The sequence below is a fragment of the Anopheles nili genome, chromosome 2 (assembly GCF_943737925.1).
Source record: "Anopheles nili chromosome 2, idAnoNiliSN_F5_01, whole genome shotgun sequence".
NCBI classification, from domain to species: domain Eukaryota; kingdom Metazoa; phylum Arthropoda; class Insecta; order Diptera; family Culicidae; genus Anopheles; species Anopheles nili.
In genome coordinates, this window is record NC_071291.1 from 76463247 (window position 1) to 76491180 (window position 27934).

At 40.4% G+C, this 27934-nt stretch overlaps 1 protein-coding gene across 1 annotated transcript; it reads left to right on the forward strand.

Moving 5' to 3' along the window:
* Positions 1-26527, forward strand: LOC128730190 (pericentrin). Its single transcript, XM_053823222.1, has 13 exons — positions 1-72; positions 4300-7290; positions 7366-7509; positions 7717-8094; positions 11963-12088; positions 12199-13371; positions 14042-14209; positions 15139-15195; positions 16382-16576; positions 16647-17165; positions 21412-22089; positions 22326-22361; positions 23147-26527. The coding sequence occupies exons 1-13, from the start codon at positions 1-3 to the stop codon at positions 26525-26527; spliced, it is 9918 nt and encodes a 3305-aa protein (XP_053679197.1).
* Positions 26528-27934: the final 1407 nt, after the last annotated feature.

Below are 27934 nucleotides of genomic sequence, written 5' to 3' on the forward strand. Positions count from 1 at the left end.
ATGAATCGGCCAAAGTTGGAACCGCTGAGGCTTCCCCATGGAACCAGCCAAACGGCGGACGATACCGGAGAGGTAATACCACCGAGAAGAAAAGGGATTTTGTAATTTAAATACCGAGGGTAAAAGTTTTAGTTAAATCCTGAATAATTCGTATTCAAGTATTGCTTTGTATTTCTAACGTTGATCTAATTATCCAAATGGTATTGTAGTAACCCGTGAAGCAATCGCCTCGAATGAAGACAGCTACTCACGGATTGTAGTAAAGTAGAACACAGGTTCTATTTTAAGAGCATTTCGGAATAGTGCGTAGTGGCAAAATCATCCCTAGCGCTCGGCAGTGCCATCGCCGGCGAAACCAATGCTGTTCGTCTGCTATGGGATGTGTTTAGCGACAAATTTTGCATAAAAATCATAACTACAGAGGCGCACTAGTCAAAGTTTGTGGTGCTACTTGTACCGTTGCAGCACAGGTTTCCTTGGCAACGAGGCATTAACAGCGAAGCTCTGTGACGGGGTCGTCGGCTTCCTTTCGATAGTGGATAGAAAGCTGTTCCGGTCCGAAAGACACCGCGGGACATGTTTTGTTGCTATTCATTCTCATATACGAAAATTGTTCGATCAAGTGTACAAAGTAAAACAATATGTTGGGCAAGATTACTAATGCATAAACCTAAAAATTAGTTTTTTGAAGTCGAACATAAAGTCGGTGGTTCGATGTGCCATGGGCTATTGTAAGTACAAATAACCTTATATAAATAATATTTATCAATTGTTTCAATTAGTTTTATTATATAAACTATATAGTGTAAAAAAACTCACACCAAATATGGTCTAATTTTTTGAAAAGAATGTTATCTATTTCATAGTTCTTTCGATTGATATGTCTCATCGACATACAGTTTTGTAATATGCTTGTTATCGATTTATATCGAACGTTTCACTAAATATATATCTGTTTTTGAAAGCATCTAATTATGTTTAGGTCACATGTTTTCTAATAAATTTTTGAAGATTCTTATGCGTGTTGTAGGAGGGTTGTAATTTGTTCTGTGGCCGGAAAACGCCAACGGAAACCTAGTATTAAATAATCTTTTTCTTCAATTTTTCATCCGCTGTTTTAATTGAACCTCAAAAAATCTGAGCAAAGACGATTTTTCAACTCACCAAGTGGATATTGTTTCACAAATAAACAAGACTGCATTAGTTTCAGAGAACACAGAGCAGGAAATGGACCAGCAAAAGCTGGTAGCCAACAGCAGTGCCTAAACCGTAGAATTCAAATCCAGTGAGGGAAATACCAGAAAAGTATAGGGAGGACAGCGCACTTGTAGAGCGAATGCTCTGCGATGAGGCAAATGTTGAAAGGGTGGTGAAATAATGGTTGCATAGAGATAAAAAAATACTGAAGATGTCGATGGAAAACTTGTATCGAACAAAGCGTTCATGACATGCTTCTAGAGGAGTCTGTTATGATGGGCGAAAATATATACTATACTAGAGTTACATTAGTTTGTCAGGTAATTTCTAATCTATCAAACTATATCATGATAAACTAGTCAATTCTGTAGTAAGTAAATCATATGATGTTGGACATGCAACATTTCACCAAGCATCTCCGATTTCATTGTGATTGAGAGGATAATATGTATCTCAGAATACCAAACTCTGCTAAAAAAGAAAGAACATGTGGTGTAGTGACACAATAATTAAAAACCGTGCTGGAAACCTAAGACGGCTCATAACAGAGCCGGCTGGTTTATGGCCTAAAAATACATGCTCCTGCTGCACCAATCGATCGCCGGATAATGTGGCATGGTGGTTGCAAGTGACATCGGTGCGATGAAAGCGAGATGCAGTGGGGTCCATATCGAAACCATGCCCCACAGAGTATTCGGCCGGTACGGTGGAATTCGTAATGGAAGATTAATAGCACGCCGGATTTTATGTTGGCGGTGGGTTTCTCAACGGTAGTCTGGCTTCTCCGATGGATGAGTCTGGTGGGTGTCGGAAATAAATCGGAATGGGATGCAGGGAAAATTAGGGGAAAAATCTACTTCCGAGCACGGATGGCTGTCTCAAGTGAGATCGTATTTATGAAGTGGCTATAAAAATAAATGATCCGAAATCGATTGTCCATACTGGAGGAATGGCGTTCTTGTATGGGCACTACTAGATCGTTTTCATTCATTTGTAAATCCGCTGAGGGAAATCATAGTCTTTCTGTGTCTATTCTTTAAAGGTTTTTCATAATACGGCAATATTTCTGCTCTTTGGTTGGTATAGTTTATTGGGCATTGGTCTTCGACTATTCGACTATTTTACTTAACTATTTCAACAATTTTACGCTCGATGGCAGGTTAGCCGAGTGGACAAATAAGCAACCTAAACATCGATTCGTTTCGGGCATTCATTCGTTCATTCTCGTTCGGATCATCTTGGCCATCCATGGGCGCAATGTCGGATCGTTGCAGCTACTCGTTAGTATGCCGGTAAAATTCGTAACGAAAGGGTCGGTTCGGAAGGCGCGTAGAATTGTGATACCAAGCTAGTCGTTCTCTGTCGTTGCCTTTGGATCAGCCATTGTGGGGAGTTGCTAAGGTAGGAAAATCTTCTCTTTGACTAAATAGAGTGACGGCTACTTCGGAAGTAAGCAAATCTCGTCATCCGTCGTCGATTAATCGTTTCCGAAAAAACAAGCTTGAACTCCTCTCACATGTAGTAGCGAGGCGTGGGATTGTCAATCGTGCTGAATTTGAGAATTTTAAGCTTAAGTTTAAATAAATCAACTCAGAGACTTGATCTGCATCTGGTGGTTTGACCTAGCATATAACTAGTTGCTTTTGACGTTTCAATGATATTAAAATGTTATAATAATATAATTATGTTTCAATAATATTAAAAAAGCTATTTGCGATAATTAGAAAAAAGTATTAGTGCATCTCTTCATCTTCAAACATAGCACTATGAAAGTTTTAACATAATGATCTATGGTGTTTTTGTACATGGTTTTTGATAATGGCAGGAGTTGTCGAATAATGCGGCCCTTTTAATGGCACCGCGTATGTAGTATTAGGTTTGAATGCAGTTCTAAAATTAAGTTAGCTGCGTCGCAATCATCCTGCCGAGGTCCCCAACGGTGGCTTTCTTTGCGAGTTATTTTTTATGTTTTTCGATTACGTGCTTCGGAAACTACACTGTCAATTTTAACGTTGCCGTTTACTTAAATCTGGTTACAAACTTCTGATATAATACAAAACAAACCTGTGGTATAATTTTGTCTAAAAGCTGTAGGCAATGGTAATTCAAAGGAGCTAGCCAACTACGTGATTCTATTTGTTTTTCAAATGAAACAAAACATGTCATGAAAATAAACGTTCCTTTTTAATGTAAATCTAAGGTCGCCTGGAAGGTCATATTCTACTTGAAATGAAAATCTGTTGCTTTGTTTCTATGCGTTGACTCTGGAATAAGATAGTATCAATCTTCTGCTTTGATCACTTTACTACCGATTCACAAATCACGGTGTTGTTTCATAGCTTATATCGATTAAACAACCTAGCTTTTGGTCCTGGTGTACAATCAAAAGGACGGAAGCGGTCGAATACGGTTAAACTTGAGTAGAAGAACTTATGTACAATGAAAAATTGCAGCAAAGGGAGAGAGGGTATGGACAGGACAGGATTTTCGAGGATAGTAAACGATGGTAGAAGCTAATGGGAGATGTAAACAATGTTTAGGCTCTACACGGTAGCGGCTTCAACAAATCGCATGACCAAGAACGATCCTTTTGATGGTTCACTGTAGCTATGTTGAAAAGGATCGTGTTTGCGTGTGTTCTTGTATCCTTTTAGTATCCCGAGTTGGGTGTTTGTTTCCAATGCTTAGCTATGGCTAGGTCCTACTGACCTAAATCGAGAGTTATGGGGAAACTTTACCTTTGAGTAATGTTAGAACGTTTTGTGTTCAAATCGATTCTATGTTTTCCATCGTATTTCAAATTACTTTCGATATGATAGTATTATTTTTCGATTTACTAATTGAATTTTACATAGTTACTAATGTCACACCATTGCCGATGAAAAGGTTCTTGCAGGTCTGCACCATCCAATGACCAACATTTCAATGTTGCTGCACCATTTCTTGCAAAAGTAAAAGGGTCATGGTTATTTGAATCTCTAAAATGGAATGTCGCGCAATTTTATACCTTTGATTGGGCTGACCTTTCTCCGGCCTAGCACAAAGCAAACTGAATCGGCGTATAACTTTTACTCTTATTTTTTTCGTTTCCGGTGTGGCTAGGGACAGACACGAGTAGGACCTGCAGCAAGGAAAGCATTTGCTGCCAGCGGAGCTACCAGGAGTAGCATTGCATCGGTTGGGAGTGCTAGTGCTAGTAAATCTTCGTCCAGTTACGGTAGTCGAAAGGAATCTTCCGTTCGGTTTCGTCTAGAGGACGAACTTCTTGGCAGCGGCAGTGAGTTGAGCAGCAGTGAAAGTGCTAGTGCTAGCTTGTCGGAAAATCTAAGCGCGAACGGCAATCATGACGACGATAGCCTAGAGATTATGGAAGAAATTTTAGTTCCGGTCGATGGTGATGATGATGATGACGACGACAATGACGACGACGATAAGCATGTTGGTGGAACAAGCAGTGGCAGTGTTGTTGATGGTCCACCACTAGCAGCGAGTGGAAATAGTTACGATAGCAATTCAACGAGCGTGGACGGTGTTTCGTTGAATCGATCGAAATCCCAAAACCTTTCGCGCGCGTTGGTCGATCGGCAACGGAAACTGTTTGGTATAGGGCAGAACGAAGACTTGCAACCTAGAGAACCAGGAGTCGAACAAACCGTTGGTGGACTGTTCGATATAGATCGATTGCAACTTTCAGGGAACGAAATTGCGCAACACTTCCAGACAGCAATCGACAGTGATAGTGGCGAGGAAGAGTCGTCGTATCGCACCCGGCAGGGATTGTCTCAGAATGATGAATATGACGATTCGTTTCGTGAGATAGCGAGTGGAACTGGTAATTCAGGGAATGAAGCGGAAAGTGGTGACAAGGAAGAAGGTGTAAAACCGGTGGAAATAGTAAAGGTGCACCAAACAAAGGAACTATCGCCCCTAAAAGAGGATGATGTGCTGATAAATGATAGCAAAGTGAACTTGAATGCGTTGAAGAAGCAAAGTAGTAAAGAGTTTAAACGAAACGCGAAAAGTAATGTCATCATGGCCGATGAAAGTAATAACAGTCTGGATAACAGTCTTAACACGACAAACGATATATCCGATCTGGCACCGGACACTGAAAGTGATCGCGTGAAAAGCGTGCAAATGGATGGCCCGATAAATGCAAGCATTACGTCCAAAACTCCAATGTTGACCACCGAAGGACGAAGTCGTAGTGTACCGGAAGCATTGGAAATGAAAAGGGGTGGCGGCGCGGAAGCAGCAGCTTGTTTCACGAGTCTCGGGACATTAAAGTTAGTGGGTGAACAGGTGAAAACAGGAGAAACAGGTGAAGTGAGTGAACACACACCTGGCGAAGAACGTAGTTCGTCTTCGGGTGGGAGTGGCATATCGGAAAATCTACGTGAGAGAATACTATCGACAAGTAAATCATTCGATGAAATGAAGTCCCAAGGCGTCGTAGCAATCGAGCGTCTAGAGGATAAGATAGATGTCGACCGTGCGACTCTACGATCGGGAGGCGAAACTGTTAAACCGATGGAACGAGTATCGGCTGATCAAAAGGAAGCACTAGAAGACATATCCGAGGAATCGGAACATACAATTGGAGGAACTCTACCAAATACTGACGACGAACAACGCATGTCAAGGGCAACAATCACGTGTCCCCAAGACACGATGGGATTGATTGAGCGTGGTCAAGAAATGCGTACTATTCTCGAAGAAAAACTGCTACAGAAGCGTTTTAGCGACGGCAGTGCAAACGGCGAGGATAACAAGGAAAATATTCCAGAGGGAGCGTCGTTGAAAGTTGCGGCTGATGTTCAACATGTTGCGAGCTTAAAAATGTTCCAGACTATGGAAAATGAGATACGAAAGCTGCACGATATTATTGCCGCCAAAGACGTGCTAATAAACACGTACGGGCGTAAGCATGATGGAGAGGCGAGTAAGGAAAACACTGAAACAGGTAGCCGTGCGGAATCACTACGCGAGCAGCAGGTGTGTCGTTCTCACAATAGTGATTCTATTAGTTTAGCTACTAATTCGACCGAGTATCGACCCGTGGGAGAACCGTTGGAAAATGGATCGGAAAAGGATTTGTATGGAAAAATAATGGAACGAAATCAATGGATCCAGTTGCTGGCGGATCAATTGAAGAATTCGTTGCATGAACGCAACCAGCTGCAAACAGAAAGCGAAAAATTAGCCGAAGAAGTAATACAGTTGAAGAAACAACTCGTCGAAACGAGCGAGAACATGAGGCTTAAGGTGCAGGACTGGGCAAAATTCAGGCCAGCGGATCAGGAGAGCACTAGCGGAGGGCAGCGGATATCAGAGATTTCGATTGATCTAGTGAGCGAAACGGAGGACGGTGGGCTATCAGATTTTCCGGATATGTACGATGATCTCCAGCCGCCACTGCTACCATCTGAACGAACTTCTCAAGTAAACTTGTATAGTTGCAGTGATCTTTCTGAGCTAAATCCAATGCATATTCCCATAAAAATTTCGAAACATCTCGACCAGTTCCGGGATTATCTGTCCACCGAAGAATTGCGCCTGTTCAACATGGTTCAGGGAAAGTTTGATGACTTTCTAACTCAGGAGCTTGATAAGGTTCGTGATGCTAAAGAATCTGAGAATCGATTGCTGCAAGAACAGCTGCAGGCAGAGCGAACTGAAAAGGAAGAAGAAATTTTCCGATTGAGGCGTATGCTTGGAAACGTAACGGCTGGTTCGATAGAGATTTCTGACTTGCGGTCCGAACTGGAAGCTCGGCACACACAAGAGATGGCTGATTTGCGTACTTACTTTGAGAAAAAGGTTGTGGATTTGGAAAAACAATACTCGGAGGAGGTATTTTCGCAGCAAAGCCGCCGGCTATCGAATGACGATACGGCATCTGAAATCTCAGGCGCCGAAGAGTTCCCAGAAGAGAATGGTGGTTATCATTCCAAACATACAAGCCCTAGAAGGAAACACAAAGAGGGTATCTACCTGAGTCCGACTCATCGCAAGATAACTCCAACGACTATCGATGCAACGGATCCGAGTGCGGATGAAATCCTTACAGTGGAAATTGTCGAGGAGAATGAGGTAGGAGTTGAAATAGACAAAAGCCACTGTTAGATAAACTACGAATGTTTCTTGTTTCTACTCTTATCTTTGCAGCATCGTAATCTAACGGCAGATGAGTTGAGGGTATTTTATCAAAGCAAGATAAAGGAGTTGAATCTGCAACATGAGCGGATGCTCGTAAGTCTTCGTGAAAAATTGAAAGCGTACGAGACCCACCAACAACAGAAGCAGTTTGTAGTAAGTTATTGTTTTAATTATGATAATTTACATAGGCATGCTGCTGCAGTAGCCCGGTTCACGTTTTTCAGACGTTGTTTAACCCGAATTAATCACAATCAATTGCATGGGACCGGTATAAAATTATGCAACCGTTATCACGTTATATAACCGTTCACTTCTCATAATTTTTTTCATTGTGTGTTGAATTTCTTCACCATTCTCCAGTCTAATCAAACGGAATCCACCTCCTCCATTGCCAAGGATCAAAGCTCACCAAATCTAACCATTGAACCTCCACTACCATCACTGGTCGGTCACCCATCTTCACTCACCGGTTCACCTGCCGCAGATATTATTATCGGTGTTGCACCGCTAACTAACCGCTCATCCGATACTAACAACACCGTTCAGGATCAGCGCACGGATCCGCGTACCGATCCGAACCGACGAGACACATTACCGGCGAAGACGACGGTGATGGTTGTCGAGTCAGGCTCGGATACGGATCTACAAGAGATTATATCTGGGCACGAACGGCGCTTGCAAGAACAGGTAGCCCTCGCACGGCAAGATGTATTGAAAGAGCTGGAAGTTCAAATACAGGTAAGTGCGGTGGGATAGATTTATCGTCCTTTTTAAGTAGATTGAATGCAACCTACGATTTCGTGCGCTGGCATCAGCGCCATCTAGTGAGTAGTAGCTACGCTGTTTTTTCTTTAAACCCTTCAAATTTGGACGAATATTTCTCTTTATTTTCGCCATTTCTCCTTTCTCTTAATACAAAATATACGTGCTGGCTATACACAAAGCAACAATTTTCTGAACATGACGATGTAGAGTACTCATCGGCAACTTTTTTAAATTTTTTCGAAAACTTTTAGGTTTCTAAAAAGTGTAGAATATTTATACATATAATATTGAGTTACATGTTTTATTTTTCAAGAATCTTAGTCATTCGGAAAATAAAAATACATTCACGATTAGTATTCAACATCAAGAAACTAGCTGCCCCATTTTTGTCCAATATGTGAAGTTATTCCCGCAATGCCAAGAACTCTTGATCGGCTTGATGAGCGGGAGCATAAGATGGAAGAGGATCATTTGTATTTTTAGATCGTCGCTCAACTGGGAACAGCTCTCGCCTGGCAGTTGAATTTGAAATTTGAAACAGTAAGGTTGAGAGCTGTGTTGATCGTGCATTGTGCAAGTTGAAATCCGTCCGCGCATTTTGACTTTGTAAAACTCGTGCCACCCAGCAAGCTATTCAAGTTGAAAACTATGTTAATGTTGTATAACATACATTGAAAGACGATTTATCGCAAATAATAAAAGCGGTGAACTTTAATGCTGTCAGACAACTAGGTGTCTCCATCACAAAGTCGCGTGCGTGCTTTGTGAGAAACTGTATTGCAAAGAAGGTCTTCGTTTCACAGCGTCTGATACGCATTGATATTGGGGTGATTCTATTAATAATTTGTGGTGTGTTTGCAAATAATACCATCAGCGCGAAAAAGACGGAAAGGAGGTAATGGTTTGAAATATACACACACATACGACGAATGTGGGCACTGCCTTTGAAGATGATAAGCATTTGTGTTATTGTGTGTCCGATTACTGGCAGTGTTTTCACCCTTTCATTCTGGTTCACTAAAGCACGTGTTTCACAAACGTTTTGTCAGCATCTGTGAAGCATTTGTCAGCTGTAAAAAAGGGATGGTTTACTATCATCTGGATAACATATGACGTGCATTATCGATTCTTATGTATTTGGTATGAATTGAACGAATTCGTTTATTGCCTTCGGTGTGTTTGAACAAAATCTAGTGATAATAACAGCAAAGTTAAAATTGTTGTGGCATGGTGTAACTTATTCGCGATTTGAACGTGGCGAGGTGCGTGAAATCTAGTGTTTGTTTTTCAAATTTACAATTGAATAATTTGACGCACGCGGTATTCAATGGATCGGATAAAAGATGAGACCTAAGATTAACTAAAACATTTTCCGGAAACGTTTGACAAGCTTCCCCATCTTCAATGCTGAAAATAATTCATCATTCTTGTTATATTGTCCTATTGTATAGCGTATAGCGTAGAGCGCATCAGTACAAGCACCGGCAACGGTCTGGTAATTGAATCCTTAATGTACTCACTCTCAGTGGGATACCATGAGTAGACACTGTTCTATTTATGTTCGTTTATGTTGTCACCGCCCTTTCCATCGGATATGTTTTGGTCCTTATCCATCATCGCCCCTCATGCTGCTGAAATAAAGTTAGCATTAATAAATCTATGTCTAATATGCATTACACCAGTGGTTTAGAAGTCCTCACAATTCTTGTCTATAAATCTGCAGTGTGAGATATTGTTACCGAACTACATTGAGTCCGGGAAACAATTTACGTGCTTAGTCTGCCACTACCGTATCGAATGCGATACTAGTGAAAAATAATCACGCTGTTTCTTTTACCATTAGTTGTGAAGTGGTATTCATTAGTGCAATCACTTGAACAGATATTGCCATTTGTGGACACCAGGAAAGGACAAAAGTTGCAATTTAAATGTCCGTCGCATGTACTGCAACATTTTGTATGCATTTGTATTGCGCAATCTCATAAAAAAAACATGTTGTTTTTCGTTTAGTTTTATTGTAAAGGAATAAAATAAAATTTATTATAAAATAATTAAAGAATATGCTGAACAAGAAAATTGTTAAATTATTTATTTATGTACAGTTTAATTTATCTAATTCCAGTTGATGGAAAAATTACATTCCTATATCTTCAATATTGAACACGTGACATTTCCTATATTTTCCTAACGCGAACACGTGGCAATACAGTTTGTTATATTTCCGTTCGCTGTCGATTCATCAGCACAGAAATAAAATAGTAAAAAAAACGTAACACGCGGACCGATCCATTCCAACACAAAAAGGTTAGTTGCACTGTGCGAAGCAGTTTGTAGCGCCGGCTCATTTTATTCGAATACAAAGACTCTCAGGAACTTATGCTTCACCAACCAGCAGCATAAACACAATGTTAGCTGTATGCGTGTGCGTATACGTTGCACAAGATGCATTAATGCGACATGGTTGAAATGAGCGGCGCCTTTGCATTGCTTCGTGGAATGAATGACGTTGAACATGTCGCTCGTGCGTGCTAGATGCATATTCTGGTCTTAGTATTTCGAAGGAGAGACGCGACCTTTGGGCATGGATGACGTAGAATCTTTGAATGTAATTCTTAGCCGCGAATCTGTACGTTGCTGACAACTGTAACTCCGTCGCAAAATTTCGAACGGTACTGTTTAATGCTGTTGTTTAATGCTGACACGTATGCATGAGACAACACTGATGCGGCTCATCTTTATGAAGATGCTTATGAGGCTCGAGATGCTGCATGAGGCTGTCTGCGCTGGCTAAATATAACCAAACTAACTTGCGTTTCCGTCTGGGATGCAGGCAGTTCTAGTGCAGCCGTGCGTGCACGGGTGTTCATTGCATTTCCTGGGCTTGTGGTACAGTTGTTGCTTTTATTTTTACTCTCCCCACAAAAATTCATCTACTAGTGGGATGGGGCGGTTGGGCAACATTCGGGCAGCATAACATGTGATAGGGATCAACGGCATTGGATAGCGCATGGAGAAGTATCTCGGTGAAGTGAGGGATCTCCTGACTGCCGTTTTTCTCGCTCACCAACACTTAGTTGATAAAGTTTCCAACCATTTTCGGCTCTAATCGAAATTGATTGGCTTAATGTTCCAGAAGGGTCGGAAAAACGATGCCCAAATTGGTATGCGTTCACATGAATTAATCAACAAGAATCGAAAATGTGTCTATTCATTATTTGAGGTTGCTTCGCAGCTGTTACATTTTTCGTTCTTGGTTTACTAAAGATTTGTAAAGTCTTACAGTCACGCAAATTGTATTCGTCTATTGATTTCAGCCTCATACGGAGAGAATAACCATGTTGCTATGGTGTTATATTGTGTTGAATGTTTTCACAATCGCCCCAATCCATGCATATGACTTGAGCATTAAGACTAGAAATAGAACAACTGCTTCGAGTCCATGTCTTGCAGCACACATTAAACATCATTTTTGGTGTTGCTTTTTTGTTCAGTGTCTTCTTTTCTGCTCTCTCTGTATCCCATCATTTCTCACGTACAGTTAGTTATTACACCAATTCATTCGGTATATGGAACCTTTTCCAAAAGAGGGTTGTGCAATTTGGAAGATCTCGTTGATCTTTTGAAGTTGGAACCCACTATGAAAGACCCTGTGTTTATTAAAAACCCTTTGTTTCGGGAAATAAATTTTCCTGATTGAAATGAAGATTACTTAATAATTTTATGAACTACCTGTTCCAAGTTTAATGCTTGTTATGCTAGTCTTTTCAAAAGTTACATCGATCATACGCACAAGGTTTTGTAAGTGCTTAGGTTTTGATGATTCTGTTTTATTCGATTCTAGGCTCTGCTAACCGACAACTCCTTCCAAGACAGTCACTGGCCTCCCGAGTTGGTGCTGTTGCGAGAAAAGTTTACTGCCAAAAGCCAACTGGAAATCGCTCAACTACAACTTAAACATGAAGAAGAGGTTCGTTTTCTTGAAGCTTCAACATATAATCGAAAAGAGCAAAAATAATTACAATTTCTTTTTTTGTGGCATTGTTTTATGACACTGCTAATTTTTCTACTTTGTGTTAGATGGCGCGTATGAAAAACGACTTCGAGAAGCAATTGCAGCGCAAGTTGAAACGTCACGCTACGTTTGATTCTAGCCGCGGGCTCGATAAAATCATTAATGAACGCGACAACCTACGGGAGCTTTCTTCCACTCTACGAAATGTCGTTGGCGGACTGGCAAAGTGCTTTTCAATTTGTGAACAAGACCTCAACAGCACCGTGCTTGAAGAGTTACAACGAGTTCATCAGCAAGCAAGCGCATCGTTGGTGGGCCTTGCTGATGATGCTGCAGCCAACTGCTCAGCCGCTGAAAGTGATCTAAACATTACCGATGCATCATTCGTGGCCTCCTGCAAGCTGCTTAAGTTTGCGCCAGATGTTTCGGGTATCATATCAATCATTGAAGATCCTTCTTTGGTGGAATACGTTTCAACCAGAGAACAGCAATGGCAGGATGGAGATCCGGAATCCGAAAACATATCCCTTAATCTTGACGAATGTTTGGAACGATTAAGGGCAGAAGCATTCAGCTTACTTGCTCTATCTGAACGTCTCAAACTTAAATCGATCTCTGGTGATGACGTTGAGTCAGATAAGGTTTGCGAAAAGAGTGATAGCTGCGAGGACGAGGACGGATTGAAACGGTCTGGCAAAATAGATAAACTCATCGAAAGCACTCATTCATTCGATGAGACTATTGTTCGTGAAACAGCTTCGGATCGTGATGCCAAACTGGCCATTCACGGCTGTCGCAGTCTTCCAAATGATCTTACGGGGGTCCAGCTCAATGGAGAATTGAATCTCAAGCTGCATGAACTCAAGAACCGGCTTCTCAAGTCAGAGGATGAACGTAAACTACTCGAATCCGAGCTAGCCGAGGTTCGTAGCAAGCAAAACAGTCTGGTGAGCGAGTTGTCTGAAACAAAACAGCACCTGCTCGAACTGAGCTCCCAGCGTGTCGAGTTTAGCGAAGGATATGGCACAAATGCACTTCTTCCGACTGCCCAAAGAATAAATAATTCGTTTGTGGAACTCCAAGAGCGTGCTAAAGTGCTGCTAAGTAATGCTGCTGCTGGCGGAGATCAAACAATCCAAGACAATTCGACGCTCTTGCAGTTGGTGGAAGACTTCTGTCGAGAAGGTGAACGGTGCATCGATGATGGAAAGCGCGATCGAATTGATCTTCAATTGCAGGTAAGTGCAATATATTTTATGGTATTATTTTCATAATCAACGATGAAAACTTGAAACCAATTCGTATTTAATTTATTGGTTTCATGTTTTCCCACTAGTCGAAAATCATGCCGCCGTCCGGTCTTAGTATACATTACGATCACTTTATTACATTTCACATTACACAATTATTTTTACGATTATGGTTAAAACAAAACACTATCTTTTATGGTGTTACATATCTAACAACAGCAGTTTATTTTTCATGATTCCTAAAAGTGCTTGGTAGGAAAAAGGATAAACCGTCGTTCTCTTTTTCCTACCCCACGTTTTGCCTTTACTATTGATATATATTGACAGGGGATTAATATAAAAAATATAGTATTTATTTTCTACAACATTGTCATCAATAAGCTTTCATTTTTCAAAAAATGCGTATGTTTGTTTTTATTGTTCATTTAATTTTTGTTAATTATTGTATTAGTGCTGTGTTATGCTATATCTTATGTGTTGATTTTATGTATTTACTGAATGGTCCGATGAATGGAACAAACAAAAATATATCACATGTCGATGAAAAAAAAAGTATTATATCGCATCATTGCTGTTCCTGCTACGTGTGCTGTTTTTTATCGGAACAATTTATCGATACAACGCTTTGGTTTGCCATTTTATTCCTGCATCGTCGTAGATTGAAGCCGCCGATAAACAGCTTAAAGCAACTCGGCAGTTCCTCGAAGATCAGGCAGCCGAACGTGAACAGGAACGTGACGAGTTTGTCAAGGAAATCGAACGCCTAAAGAGCACGATGCGTGAGAAGGAAAAGGACAAGGTCAATTTCGAGCGTGCAACGAAGGAGGTAAGTTTGAGTGGCCAGCCCAGTGGGTGGATGGATGTTTAAATGTTATGTATGTGGGTGTGCATAAGACACGATGATGCTGGCCATCATGGGCTTTGTAGGATTCGCATAGGTTATTGCTACTGCTATCTTAAAAGCTCGGAGTGTTCGTCGAGCTCTATGATTTTGCGTGTTCACAGAATGTTTGTTGCAGCTTATCCATGAGATAGACATAAAATGTTATTGTCACCTTCACTCCTTGTACAAATTCTGCACTAACGTTAACAAATTATGTTGCTTTTGGAAGCAACTCGGTTTGTTTCTAAATACCATATGTTGACATTTATCCTATCGTGGAATCAAAAAAACTGCGGTCGATAAGTAAAGGCCACCTCGGTCGTAATCACAAAAAATGACGAACACACACTTACGCATATAACTGCAATTATATCTTTAACATAACATTGCTGTTGCAATATAACATATAGTACATTGATAAGTTAATAATAATTTGTGAAGCTACGTAACACCTATTGAGCATCACTTGTAGTTTTATCTTACTAACGTATTGTATTTCGTATTCCTTGTGTTTTTCTTCTATTCAATTTTACGCAACGCTTACACCTGTTATCGCACTCACCTTTCACGTGGTTTTCACATCACCCCAACATTGATTTTTATACATAATTGCAACGAATCGTCGTTCCGGTATTGTATTGAATGAACTGCAATGTAAAACAATTACCATGGGTCTATACTGCATTCTATGCCTTATCAACAACATCTTAATTTCTTGATTCAACATTAATTTGTTTTTATTTTCTATTGAAAATTTTCTTTCTTTTTACTTTATTTATCTGGATTTATGTACGATTTTGTTTGACTTCGTGTTTGTATATTTTTTCTTCCACTTGCTTTTTTGTATCATTGCACTGTTTCACTTTAATTAGGAAGGATGCGTGAGCGACTGTAGATATGCAAATGAAAATCGGGCAATAGCTGCAAACGTAAGTGTAGTATTTCTTAAATTTAGTGGTAAAATGTAGGGTATTTTTTTTATTTCTTTATATGAAGGGCTTCACTAGAATAGCTTATACTATGGCCATTATTTAATATTGATTAGTGAGTTTCGATATGATTGATTGCTGAACGCACAAAATAGTTTGGTAAATTCTATAACTTAGCTTTGGTAATGGATATGAATCAAACAAAGAAAACAAAGTAGCTAACGTGAAATTATTGCTATATCTTGCACATAGCTTCCGGGAAAGGTATTTCAAACAAGAGTTATAGTGTTTGTATATGAAGCGAAATTTTATTCTATTAACATTAAAAAACATTTTTGTTACATTCTCAATGGCTCCAAAATTATGTGGTTCATGGTTATCTAACTGTACATTTCATTAGATAGTTTCTCTACAATGTAGTAGGTGAATTATTTGGCAAATGTGGAGAACTTATATTAATTCATAGGTGATAATTTTTTTATCGGAAACTAAAAAAATCAGTTCGAAATGCTCTTAAAATTTATCTGTCATCCGTATTTTATAAAACAAAAAAAAAGCTTCTCCTGTCGTATTGCTTACACTTATCCTTTTCACATTCAACTTGCCCAAAATACTGTCTTATTTAAACAACAATTGATAAGTAGTATTTACAAGCGCCACCCAGATAAGCTAGATTATTCCCAATTGTTTTGCATTTCGTCAAACTCATATCCTAATTCTTTTTCATTCCAACCAGTGTCACAACTGTCGATAGCTCAGATAAATAGAATTTGTGCATAATGTCTGAAGTGAAAGAGTCCTCGTAGTTAAGCTAATAGCGCAGGCTCAAAATTGAAAGGATCTTATGCCAGACGTAGTATCGAGACTATCGTACAGTGCCATTGAGAATGCATGCCGAGAATTCAATTGAAAATACATTTTTCATTCAACATCCTTATTATATCTTCATATACAAACACCATTTCTAATGTCGCATTTTGTAAGAGAATGCCAGTTAAAACCATTTAGAAGTATAAGCAATTTGCAAGCAAAGTCATGTTTGACAAGAATGTCGCTCTTTTCATGGCTCCGAAAAAGACTGATTGTGTTGGAGTGTTTCATTTCGTAGCGAAAGCAGGATTTATTAATATTATTTATTAAACTGCGTGCATTTCTGGCGCCAATGCTTTGCCATTGTTGCCAACAGTTGGAATCGATGGAGCAACAGGTGAAGGAGCTAACTACACAAGTTGGCGAAAGAGACGATCGGTTGCGAAAGCTGGAGACCGATTTGAAGGATTCCATTGACAAGGGTTTTGAGCTGCGGGCGATTATCTGCGAATTGGAAACCCAAGAAGAAAGCAAAATAATCAACGAACGTGTTCTGGAAAGCAAAGTCAAGGTAAGGATCAATGATAAAAAACGAAGGAGTACAGTCGTGTTCATTGATAGACATTTTTTTTCTTTTACAGGAGCTACAGAAATACATCGACTTGCAAAATCAGCAAAATGAATCGCTTCACCAGGAAATGGAGAGCATAAAAACAGATCTTGCTGTATGTGGGTACGACGAAAAGATTGCCAAGCTGGAGGAGGAACTGCGACAGCGACAACTATCGTCGGAACAGAACATTGTTCTAGAGGCACTGACTGTGCAACTACGCGATATCGAGGAAACACTTGAACGAAAGATCAAGAATCTTGATACGCTGCACTCTACCTCTGGTGCCTCACTTGGATGTAGTAGCCCGTCAGAAGATGTATCCATGAATCAAGACAGCCCAATCCATCGACAGAAGAAGAATTTATCTGCGGGATGTGTGGAGGAGATTTCTTCTGAAGATTGCAGATCGAAAGTAACACCCCTGCCGGTCGATGAAGTACAGCGGATATTCGATAAGTTACATCGACATTCGCGCGTCGAAGATGTGGCTATCAAACGCATCAACGATCTTGAGATGCAAATTAGTAACATCAGAAGCAGTTATGCGGTAAGTACCTTATCTGCAATCGTGCTTTTTACTATATTTATAAAAGTGCGAAATAATGTTGTCAATATTGTTTGAATCCTTCTGGTTCTATGGGTACTTTTTGTATCAAATCTTGCGGCTTTGTGCTATTCTAGTATACTCTAGAAATGCACTATATACATTTTAATCCCCAATTCTGTAATTGATAACCAACTCTCAAAAGTTATTAAAGTTACGTAGTTTAAAACTACGTGTGATATAGGAAAAGGAAAATTAAAACGCATTTTGCTCATGTGGTGTTCCGTACAGAAAACAAATCCATAACTCGTCTTTGACGAGATTCGTTTTTGATCGGATGATTATGCTTTTTTGAGTACGTGGTGATTGATGAAGCTATTCGCACCGCACGTCAACTTAAATTGACTCGTATATCTATGGTAGCATGTAGTTGTCAGTGTGTGTATCTGTTAGAAATTCTTGTACAAAGTGGAGTATGATGGTCAGTCGCTGGTCATAGAGAATTTAGGGATTACGGCGATCAGTGTCTGGTTTGGATAGCAAATGGAACCCTGCGGTGTATGCTATTTATAACCATTTGGTAAATTGGTGTTCTCAATTCCCGTATCCCGCAGAGCAACAGAATGTGTTTGGAAAAAATGAGATGCTTCAAAACCTTTTTTTGTTGGTCAAACAACGAAACAACGGTTGTGATCTGAAAATATAACAACTTATCTCCTAGTTTACCAGTAATTCGTGCCGAATGTCTAACTTCAACATTTCATTGACTGACAGACACTTGCGACACTTTACCATTTTCATGGCAAAGGCAAAGTCCGGTCAATGCCAGACTGCCACACTCATATGCTACCGTTCATAAGAGGGTCGTTTAGCTTAGTGGATTGCGTAATGCCCTAGTTTACGTTTTTAACGTTATATTCAATGTCGCGACACGATCAGGGTTGCCACGAGTTGGTTACAGGATCTGGCCAGCTATGAATGATCTCAACTTTTAGTAGCAACCTAAAGTTGCATCACAGTGCTCTATAAGAGACCGTCTAATGCTGTCGAGTTTGTGTACACAAATATGTAATCTCATTATGATCGACCCCAAAATAAAAGAGAAAAAGGATCATCAATTAAGTTTGCCAGTGTGTATAAATTCTATCCAGTGACTGTTCTCTCGCTCTCACTTTCTGTCGCTCTTTTCAAACGGGAACCATGCACTGCGCATCCTCCATACGCTAATGACGAGCTCACACTGCGTCAGATTCTTGCCGGTCTCGCGAGGGTGCAATGTTGCCTCCCTCAGAGAAATTGGTTCAGACGGTATTGCGTTGATGTAGTCGGATCAGTCTTTACGGTGATGTCGAGTATCGATGGCCATGGCGGATGTTGATGTTTCATGGGGAGTTTAACGTTAAAAGATCAAACAAACTGTGTTTGTGAAGCAAAAATAGTGATAATATGATTAAACATTCTGGATATTTGATATGAATTGGTGTAGATTTATGATAGAAGTGATACTGTTTGATGCATCATGTTCAAACCAGTGTTGTACTCGGAGAGCCAGAGTTAATTTAATATTGTTAGTCTTTCATATGGCCTTTGCTGTCGTTTATTAATAGTTTAATTTGTATGAGTATGTATGCTGCGAGATGATGCATGCATGTTCACGCAGAGTATGAGCGATTATTTTCGACCGACGCGTCACGCACTGCGTCACTGCGTCCTCATGTACGCAATTACTGGTTGCTTTTCAATTCAGTTAATTTAAACACAGTAAAATGATGACGTATAGTTTCATCATTCATAACGAATATAGTGTTAGGATGATTATTGTTCCATAGTGATGGAAAAAAGATTTAAACGAAGCTTGCCTCGAGGATTCTATGACACAAAAATCAACAAGATCATCTACTTCCTGCTCTTACAATGGTGCATGATTTATGCTTGTTTCGTTTTTTCTCTATTCTGCCATTTCTCTGCCCCGACCGTGTTTGGTGCCGTAGATTTATGTTAAGAAGCTCACTCGACAATCATAGGTATACCATGCACCAGAACATGTTTACGCCATAGTACTGTGTTTGTTCGTTGTGTTTATGATCGCATCCAGATTCTGCGCTCTTCTAAACCTATGTATTTCTTCTGATGCTTTTTAAAAGAGAATTTCTCTACAATTGCTCGTGACTGCATGCATGGAGGGAAAGATGCGTCTTTGACAGTCTAAAAAATTACAATTTGATTATAGTAAATAATGTCGATGAAATTTTCTTATCAATACAGCATTCGAGCACTTCACTGCTCGTTACTTAGTTAACTGATAGAGTGCTTGAGCTTATAGACTACTTAGCAATATGGAATACATATTTGTTTCGGTCTTGTATAAACGCAATAATGTTACCGGTTTACACGATTATTTCTTTTCCATTTTCTTGTGCATCTGTACATGACAGTACAATTTGAACTGGGACAAATGGTATGGCATTTACTAGCGAGCAACAGCCTTGGTTATGCCGTAGGCATTGCTTTTTTTACTTGATTATTTGTTTTGTTTTGTTGGCATGTGAAATGCAAATCACGTGTTTCATCACTAGCACCGTATTGTATGCTCGTGTTCATCCATGCGTTCTCCTTAAGCAGAACTATAAGGTTGTGTTGAGCTCATTTTTCCAGGGCAGGAACGTATTTTTGGTAAAACTGATTGGATGTCTTGACATGGTTTGAACGAAAGCGAATGTTTCCTTATTGGAGAGTGGTGCGAGAAAACCGAATATTTATGCTGCATACCCAACAGAGTGAGTGGTTCATAAGCTGAAGCGGCAAGACGGTCGGCTCAATGGGCCGTGTCCCATGTGAACGTTAACACATACACACCAGCGATTGATTGTTGTTGCAGTGTTAAAAATAGCCCCAAGTGCTGGAGTATCTTATTTCGCTTCGGTTGGTTGGTCGCAACGTTTCAATGTTTCCGTCCAGCAGCATTGATCCTGGTAGCTGCGGTAACAAAAGTAGCGACAGCAATAGCAGCATCAATAGCACCGATAGCGGTGTAGTGTCAACGAGAAATGGGACCGGTTTTAGGGCCGGCGTCTTGGTGGAGCCTTTTGGAGTAAGTATCTCCCGCGGCAACGGCCATCGCGCAAGAGATCAGTGTAAAGATTTTAAAGAGCTACAGTCACTGCAAGTCACTTATGCTGGGAGGAAAAGCTGGAAAATTGCTCTGATTCAAGGATTTGTTAAAAGGAATCAGTCTGAAGTTGCTAATGATTTGATTGCGGTGAAATCTATCAAATCTATCCTAGTATCATTACCCAAAATGAGTATAGTTTTGAGAAGAAGCATTGGTTTTCATAATTTAAGGTATGCTTTGCCAATCATTTAATGTCCAGAAAATGGTATTTGAAAATTGTGTATTATATTCACACGTTTTGGTATTATTCACGTTTTTCTATCGATACATTTACAAACGAGAAAAATATGCTCGGTACAATAAAATGGATCGAAAATTGGAAATGTATCTAACGCGAATACTGGTTGACATTCAATATTTTTCACTCGCAGATTGGAAAGGTCGCCATCGTATACAATAACTCACGTGCTGCACGTGTTCCTTTCCTGCGGGCCGATTCCCAATTTAGTAGGATTGGGGGCCGTTAGCGGTACATATGTATGTCATTCACACCGTACCATAAGGTAGTGTGCTAAATATCTATGGTTACGAGGAGCAAATGATCAGTTTACATTCGTTATTTGCGGATCAATACTATGGACAACTTCCGCAACACACACTCCACTGCAACAATGTTGAAACCAAACCTGACCCATAATAGCAGAACGGAACCGTTTCTGTATTTCGTAATCAAACGATCTGTATTATTGGATATTTCTCGGTCTGACAGGATTGTCACAGGATGTTGTCGAGCATTCATTACAACATTGTATTTGTGTCTGTTGATTAAGGCAAAGCATATCATAGACAGAAGTATATCTGCACATGTTTTGAAATGGCTACAAAGCTTCTATTATGATAATACCATGATATATGTATAATATCATGCTTGAAATACTAAAAAAGCATAAGAAAAGAATAATTGTATTCTTCAAAAGAAATTTGTGTATGAAGACTTATTTTTTTGTAACGAATTTGGTAACAAATATGGTCAATCTACTTTCCAGTAGCGTGTACAATTTTTTTATACATCACCTTTAACATTAAAAAAAATGTTTTAAAAACTTTTTGAAATAAATATGTTTTTTTCTTCTATAGGAGCTACAACACGAACGAGATGTACTGCAAGAGAAAATGTCCGAACAATCGATGAAAATTTCTTCGCTTCAAACAAAGCTCGACGAACAGCGTTTGCGCGCAGAGGAACTGCATCGGCAAGGTACTTCGCAACTTACGGTAAAAGTACACGATCTTCAGAATGAACTGCACAATTTGAAGGAGACACTCCAAACACGTGACAAACAGATTGTCAATTTGAAGCAGTTTCTCGAAAATAGTCAGCAAGCAATAGCGCGCCAAGAAAAGGAATTAGCAATGAATCAGGAGGGCGTTGATCGTAGTCAGGAACAAGAACAGTTAGAAGCCGCTCTTCGCAACAAAGAGGACGAAATTCGACAACTGAAGGAACGCATTAAGAACGAAATGATTAACAAAGCCGCATTGCCGGACCTGATGGAAACTATGCTGGCGGATAAGAATGAAGAGATTGATCATCTAAAGGAAAAACTAGCTCAATATCAGCGTACATTGGGTGATGCTGTCGATCGAGCTCAGCAAAATGAGGCGGCAGCAATCCTTGCAAAGGACGATGACGGAGGTCGAACACTGAGTGATGTCGTTTCGATAACCGATTGTGACGAATCTGACATGGTGATGCGGCGCATGCCGGAACAAGCTACAATGGAAGGTATTTTACCGGCCCACAGCATTCCAATGGTGAGTACGCGGATTCAGTTGTTTGTCAATTTAAAATTATATTTCAAAAATCCATACCATTTTGGTTTATACTAATACTTTTATTTTGCTACCTTGTTTGTACTCTCTTTGCTACTCAATCACACACCGATATATCACACACAAATATAAAAACTCGCGTCTCTGGTGTGTTTGTGTTGTTATCTGCCGGTATGTTATGAATTTCCTGCTCTGTATGGATTCGTCTCTCCTTGCAGATGTTACTGGCTGACTTTTGTATACTAACGATAAAGGTTACGTTTGATTACGAGCGAAATAATATTTTTGTGATTGCCATGCTTTCTCACATTTTCGTCGAAACGAGCAGTTCTGACGCTCATGGGCTTACGTTCTCGGTTGTTTGTTGACATTTGTACGCTTTAGTTACCGTGCTTAATGCAAACTTTAGAAGTTTGCTCATTAAAATGTAGTTTTCCCAACAGTATATATACAATGACAGCATCTCAAGTTGTGTCTGATGTAAATTGGATAAATTTACTGATGATTTGATACTAGATTAAAAAAAAAGTACTGCAGCTAATTTAATAAAAAATTGTATATTGCCAGCTAATCCAAACAAGTCCAAATGTTGTCGATTTAGTGTTTGAAATGCCTGTAGTTTTAATTTTACATTGCTTTTTGGCGAGTTGTCGTAGATATAGTTTTTCACATTGCATAATTTTTATGTTCAGTTATATGAAAGTTTCCAACATACTTTGTTTAATGCGCACTAATCATTCGTTATGATTATTTTCGAACATGTTTACTTATATAGTTTTTTTTTCTTGATTAAATTGCGTTTAAATATATCTGGCTATAGAAAAAGCAAACACCTCTCCTCGTTATCAGAAATTCGTTCCTGTACTTGCCTAACGCGTAACATATATACCTATAAAACCGTACCGACCGTTTGGTATCAGAAAGCCATTCGATTTTCATTTCACACGATGATGGATATTAATAATTCTCAATTAATTGTTTCGTTCGTGCGTCCATTGTGTGCGCCCGATGTTTGTTTTTGTGTTTTTTTTCTCTAAAGGATTCCGGCACATCGCTGTTCCCTAACCATTCCAAACAATCGTCCTTACCTATGGCACATTTGATGAGCAGCGGGCAAGATTCTTCGATGTTCAATTCTATCCCGTTGCGTTCTAACTTTTTCCATGACGTCTGTTCGGCCGTTCCGCGCATACCCGATCAAACACGTAGTAGCGCTCCAACTCCGGAGTACGTTCCACGACAGATAGACTTTTCTCTCGCGGATGATGCATCTCTTCAACTCGGGGCCCGACGACAGTCCGCACCATCAGCTCCAGAAACGATAATGTTTTTCGGTGCTACTGCCGGCAGCGGTGCCGCGAGACCACTTCTTCGGGAGTCAGCTTTTATCGAAGAGATTTGCGAAGGTAAAGAAGCAAATGCCGATGCTTCTGCACAGTCGATAAACGCTGTTGAAAGAAAGGCTAACCTGGAGGACGAAGTAGAGTCTTTAAAATTAAACTTAGATAGGGTAGTGAATGAAAAGAATGGCCAGTTGGAACAGTTGAAGTCACAACTGCAAGAAAAAGAGGAACAGATTGCAGACCTCCAAGTGGAACTTGCTGCTCGCAATAAGCTTTATGAGGATCTAATGCTGGAAAAGAAGGAATTGCGTGTTGAAGTGGAACTTGTGAAGCAGGAGTTGAATAAGCTTGATCAGCAAACACGTGACATGCAACAAAAGGATGCAGATCTTAAATCGGCCTTAGAACAGCTCCATCAAAAGGAAAACGAATTAAGTGAAGTACACTCCCAGTACGATAAAGTACGTACCGAGATCGAAGAGGTCACGAAAGAAGCCACCGTCTTGCAAACAGAACAGCAGCGACAAAAACTGGAAGTAGACACTCTGCGTCAACAGGTGGAGTCGCTAAACAAAACCATCGGCCACAAGGACGAGCTTATGTCGAAGCTGGAGAAGGATTTGTTAAATTACAGTAAGAACGAAGAAAAATACCTCGAGCAGCTTCGATCAATGGATGCCAAAGAGACAGAATTGAAAATTATGCAAGGTAACTACAAAGATCGGTTGCACGAGATTGAAATACTCAACGAGGACAATCGCTTCCTGACGGAAGACATTAACCGACTAAAGAACGAAATAGCACGCAGCAGTAGTTCCCTCAATTCCAATTCATCGTATGTGCAGGCGTTGAAGCAAAATTGCGTCAAACTTGAGGAGGAACTGCACGAAATGAAGCCATTGCTGACGGAAAAAATGTTGGCCCTCGAACGGGTAAAAATAGACCTTGACGGATGCCACCAAGAGATTCAAGATCTTCGCTCAGCATTGCAAGACAAGGAGATGATAATTCAACAGATTGGCGACGATGGAAATAGCTTGCACGAGGCTCTCTCTAACATTCAGGAAAGGATGCAGGAGAAAAATATTGAGCTGACGAGCAAATTGCGCGTGGAGCAAGATCGTAATGCACAACTGCAATCAGAGCTGGAACGAGTGAAACAGCAACTTCAGCGTAGCGATAACTCGTCGAGTCCCAAGCCTTTCTCTGTAGAAGAGATTGCCGAGCAGCTGGAAAAAGAGCTCAACTACTCGGCGCAGCTTGATTCAAGCATCTTAAAAGCAATCGAGAGTGATGAGGTCAACACAGACGATGAGCGGCAATGTTACAGTGGCGCTGCTGCAAAGAAGGTCGGGGTACGTAAACCGTCCGAGCTAGACGATTTGCGACAGAAGTTGCAGCTTGAGATGGACAAAGGCAGAAAAATGCATGATCTATTAGAAGGTGAGAAACAAAATTCGGCTGCTATTCAACAACAGGATGCGGAAATCATTGAAGCGATGCGCATTCGACTAGAGGCAGCGCTCGGTAACGAGAACACTCTTCAACGGTTGTTGGAGGATGAACGATCCAAAAATGAGCGTCTCTCTAGAATGGTCGGTGGGTTGCAGCGGACAAAATCGTTCGACAATTATCTACTGATGAAAGGTAAATGCTCACCTCAGGACGGTTCCCCACAACGTCGTCTTAACAGGAGTAACGAGTTTGAAGCGGAAATGGTTGCTCGTTATGAAAGCGAACTCAAGTTTTTGACCGCACAGAACGCTAGAGAGCGTGAGCGTACGGCCGACCTTCAGCGTGTTCTCGAACGTGAACGCGAGCGATTCGAAAAAGAAATAACCGAGCGAACCGAACACAGCGAACAAGTGAAAAAAGAACTGAACAGAGTTCTGAAGGAAAAAGAAGGACTTGAGTTAGAATTGGACCACGAGCAGGAGAAGCTTGAGCTGGCACACAAAGAAATTGAAAGCTTGGAAAAGCGCATTGAGGCGCTGCAAGAAGCCGAAGCTCTGCGTTCCTCAAGACGTGAACGAACTTCGGGCCAGAACACGCTCGAATTCCAGGAGCTGAAGATAAAGCTTGAGAGTGTGGAATTTGAGCGTAATCAACTACGGGACACGATGCAAAACCTCCGCTCTGAGGTGGATCGTCGTCGTGTTCGTGAAGCACATCTGACAGAGGCGCTATCTCGAGAAAACTCTCTTAATGCTGATTCACACAACCAGCGGCAGGTCGTACCGGAGGAATTTCTGAATAAGCTAAAGGATCTCAATCGCATGCTTGAGGCGAATGCGCGTGAAAATCAAGAGCAGGCAGAAACACTACGTTACATGATGGAGGAACGGCGTGCGCTTCAGTTGCGCATCCAAGATTTGGAGCGATACAGTGTGCAAAGCAACGGCGGAGGTCACCACCAACGCCATGATCTAGAAGAGCGGGCTAACCATCTGTTTGGCAAGTATCTGCGCTCAGAAAGCCACCGGAAGGCGCTAGTCCATCAGAAGCGGTACCTGCAGATTGTGGTGACGACATACGAGGAAAACGAAGCTAAAGCGCTTGCCCTGTTGAACGCACAGCTGGCCCCAGGACAATTGCAAGTGCTCGCTTTGGCAGGCGGTCCACGGTCGCTAGAGTCCCCCTTGCATCCGCGTCGCAAATCATTCCGTTCGATCGTGACGGTAATCGTGGCGATCGAGCGAATGAAATATCTCGTACGAAAATGGCATGGAGGACGGCGGGTCTGTGCAAAGGCTATTTTCTCACAACCGTTCAGTCCTCGTCGCTCACAATCCGCCAGCACGAATGTTTGGGCTCGATCCCCAAACTCGCACTTTGTTGAGTACTCGGCCGGAGGTGCAAGTGCCAGCGGAGCAGTGCGATTGGAACGTGCCGAACCGATGCCGCTACAAGTGTTTAGCGCACCCTCCGGTGGAGCCTTTGCCAGGACACTTTCCGTTCCGGATGGTTCGTCAGCCTCCCTACGAATGACCGTTGGTATGCTGGAAACATTGAATGAACATCAGCAGCCACAACACCAGCAGCAGTACAATCGAAACAACACTTACGGCAGTCGATAATTCGGACGTATAATATGAATTGTTTGTTCTCTTAGAGTTGTACCAGTAGTTACACTATGCTCACTGGATGCTGAGTCAATCACCTAAACGGCCTGCGCTATGCACACACGCACACAAGCACAGAGGGAAATACTCTCCGGCAGGAAGGATATCAAATTGGTACAAAAGTATTAAAAGGAGCCTTACTCGTTAGATGCTAATAATAGATATATGTGACTGGAAAATGTATAGGTTTTTGCGGACATTTTGCATTTCCGACTATTTAAAAGGCTAAAAACATTTAGATTTTATGGAAGCCATAATATCCTGGAAAAGTTGAATTGTGTAAAGAATCGATACTTAAAAATAGTTCGTATAAAGAGTTTTGCCTATTTGATGATTTGTTTGTTTGAATTACCGGAAAAGTGTCTCTAAATTTCATTGGTTTGATAATATGATTTTTTAGTGACGAATTGCTCAGCGGTTTTAAAACTGGCACAAAGCGACTCTGTAAGAATTGATCTCTGTATTTGTACTTGTGATTTCCTGGTGTATTGTATTGTCGTGTTGTTTTCAGTAGTGCTTCTCAATTTGGTAATAACTTTTTTCAACAGTATTTTGACAAAAAAACATTAAAAAATAATTTAAATCATAGAGAAGAAAACGCATCTTTAGAATGCTATAAGTAGACAAAATTAACACATGCACACCGTAGAAATCTACAACGATACAATGTGCCTTACAAGGGCCTTTTTGCTCTCTAAACACCACCTCAATCGAAACCCGCATATGATTTCAATATTTTAGATTTCATGTTTATTTCACCCAATAACATTGAATCCGATATCCATTATCAAGAGATGCTCGAAGGCTTGTCTTTACACTGAGATAATCGAACACTCCTTTGTGAAATGTAGTGTCTCGCTAGCTTAGGCAACCATATATTGCAGCCAAAGAAACACAGATTCATGAGGCTTTTGCGCTCTACTTTTTTTCTTTGAACTCCTACGAAAACGCGCCATAAGTTTCGAATACAAAAGCCATCATTAAATACATCGTACATGCCATAGATAAAGTAGCTAAACTTGTCACAAAAACCGTTCTAAATTAAACGAAATTACTATGTTTAGGTTCGACATGTATAACTTTTTACTATTGTTTTTTTTTAATAATTTGTTCCATGATTTATTGTCCTTACGAGAACGATTTTCCGTGTTCATCCTGTTATAGAATAGTATATATCATTATGTAAGCACTTGCCTTCCGATGAGGCGATTTGTAATATAGTTCTGTGCAAGATAAATGAAACAATGCACATGTACTTTTTTTGATTATGAGTCAATTTAATTAAAATATCCGAAACATTTCAACAATATTTGATTGAATATGATATTGATTATGATATGGTTTAAAAAGGTAGGTATTAGC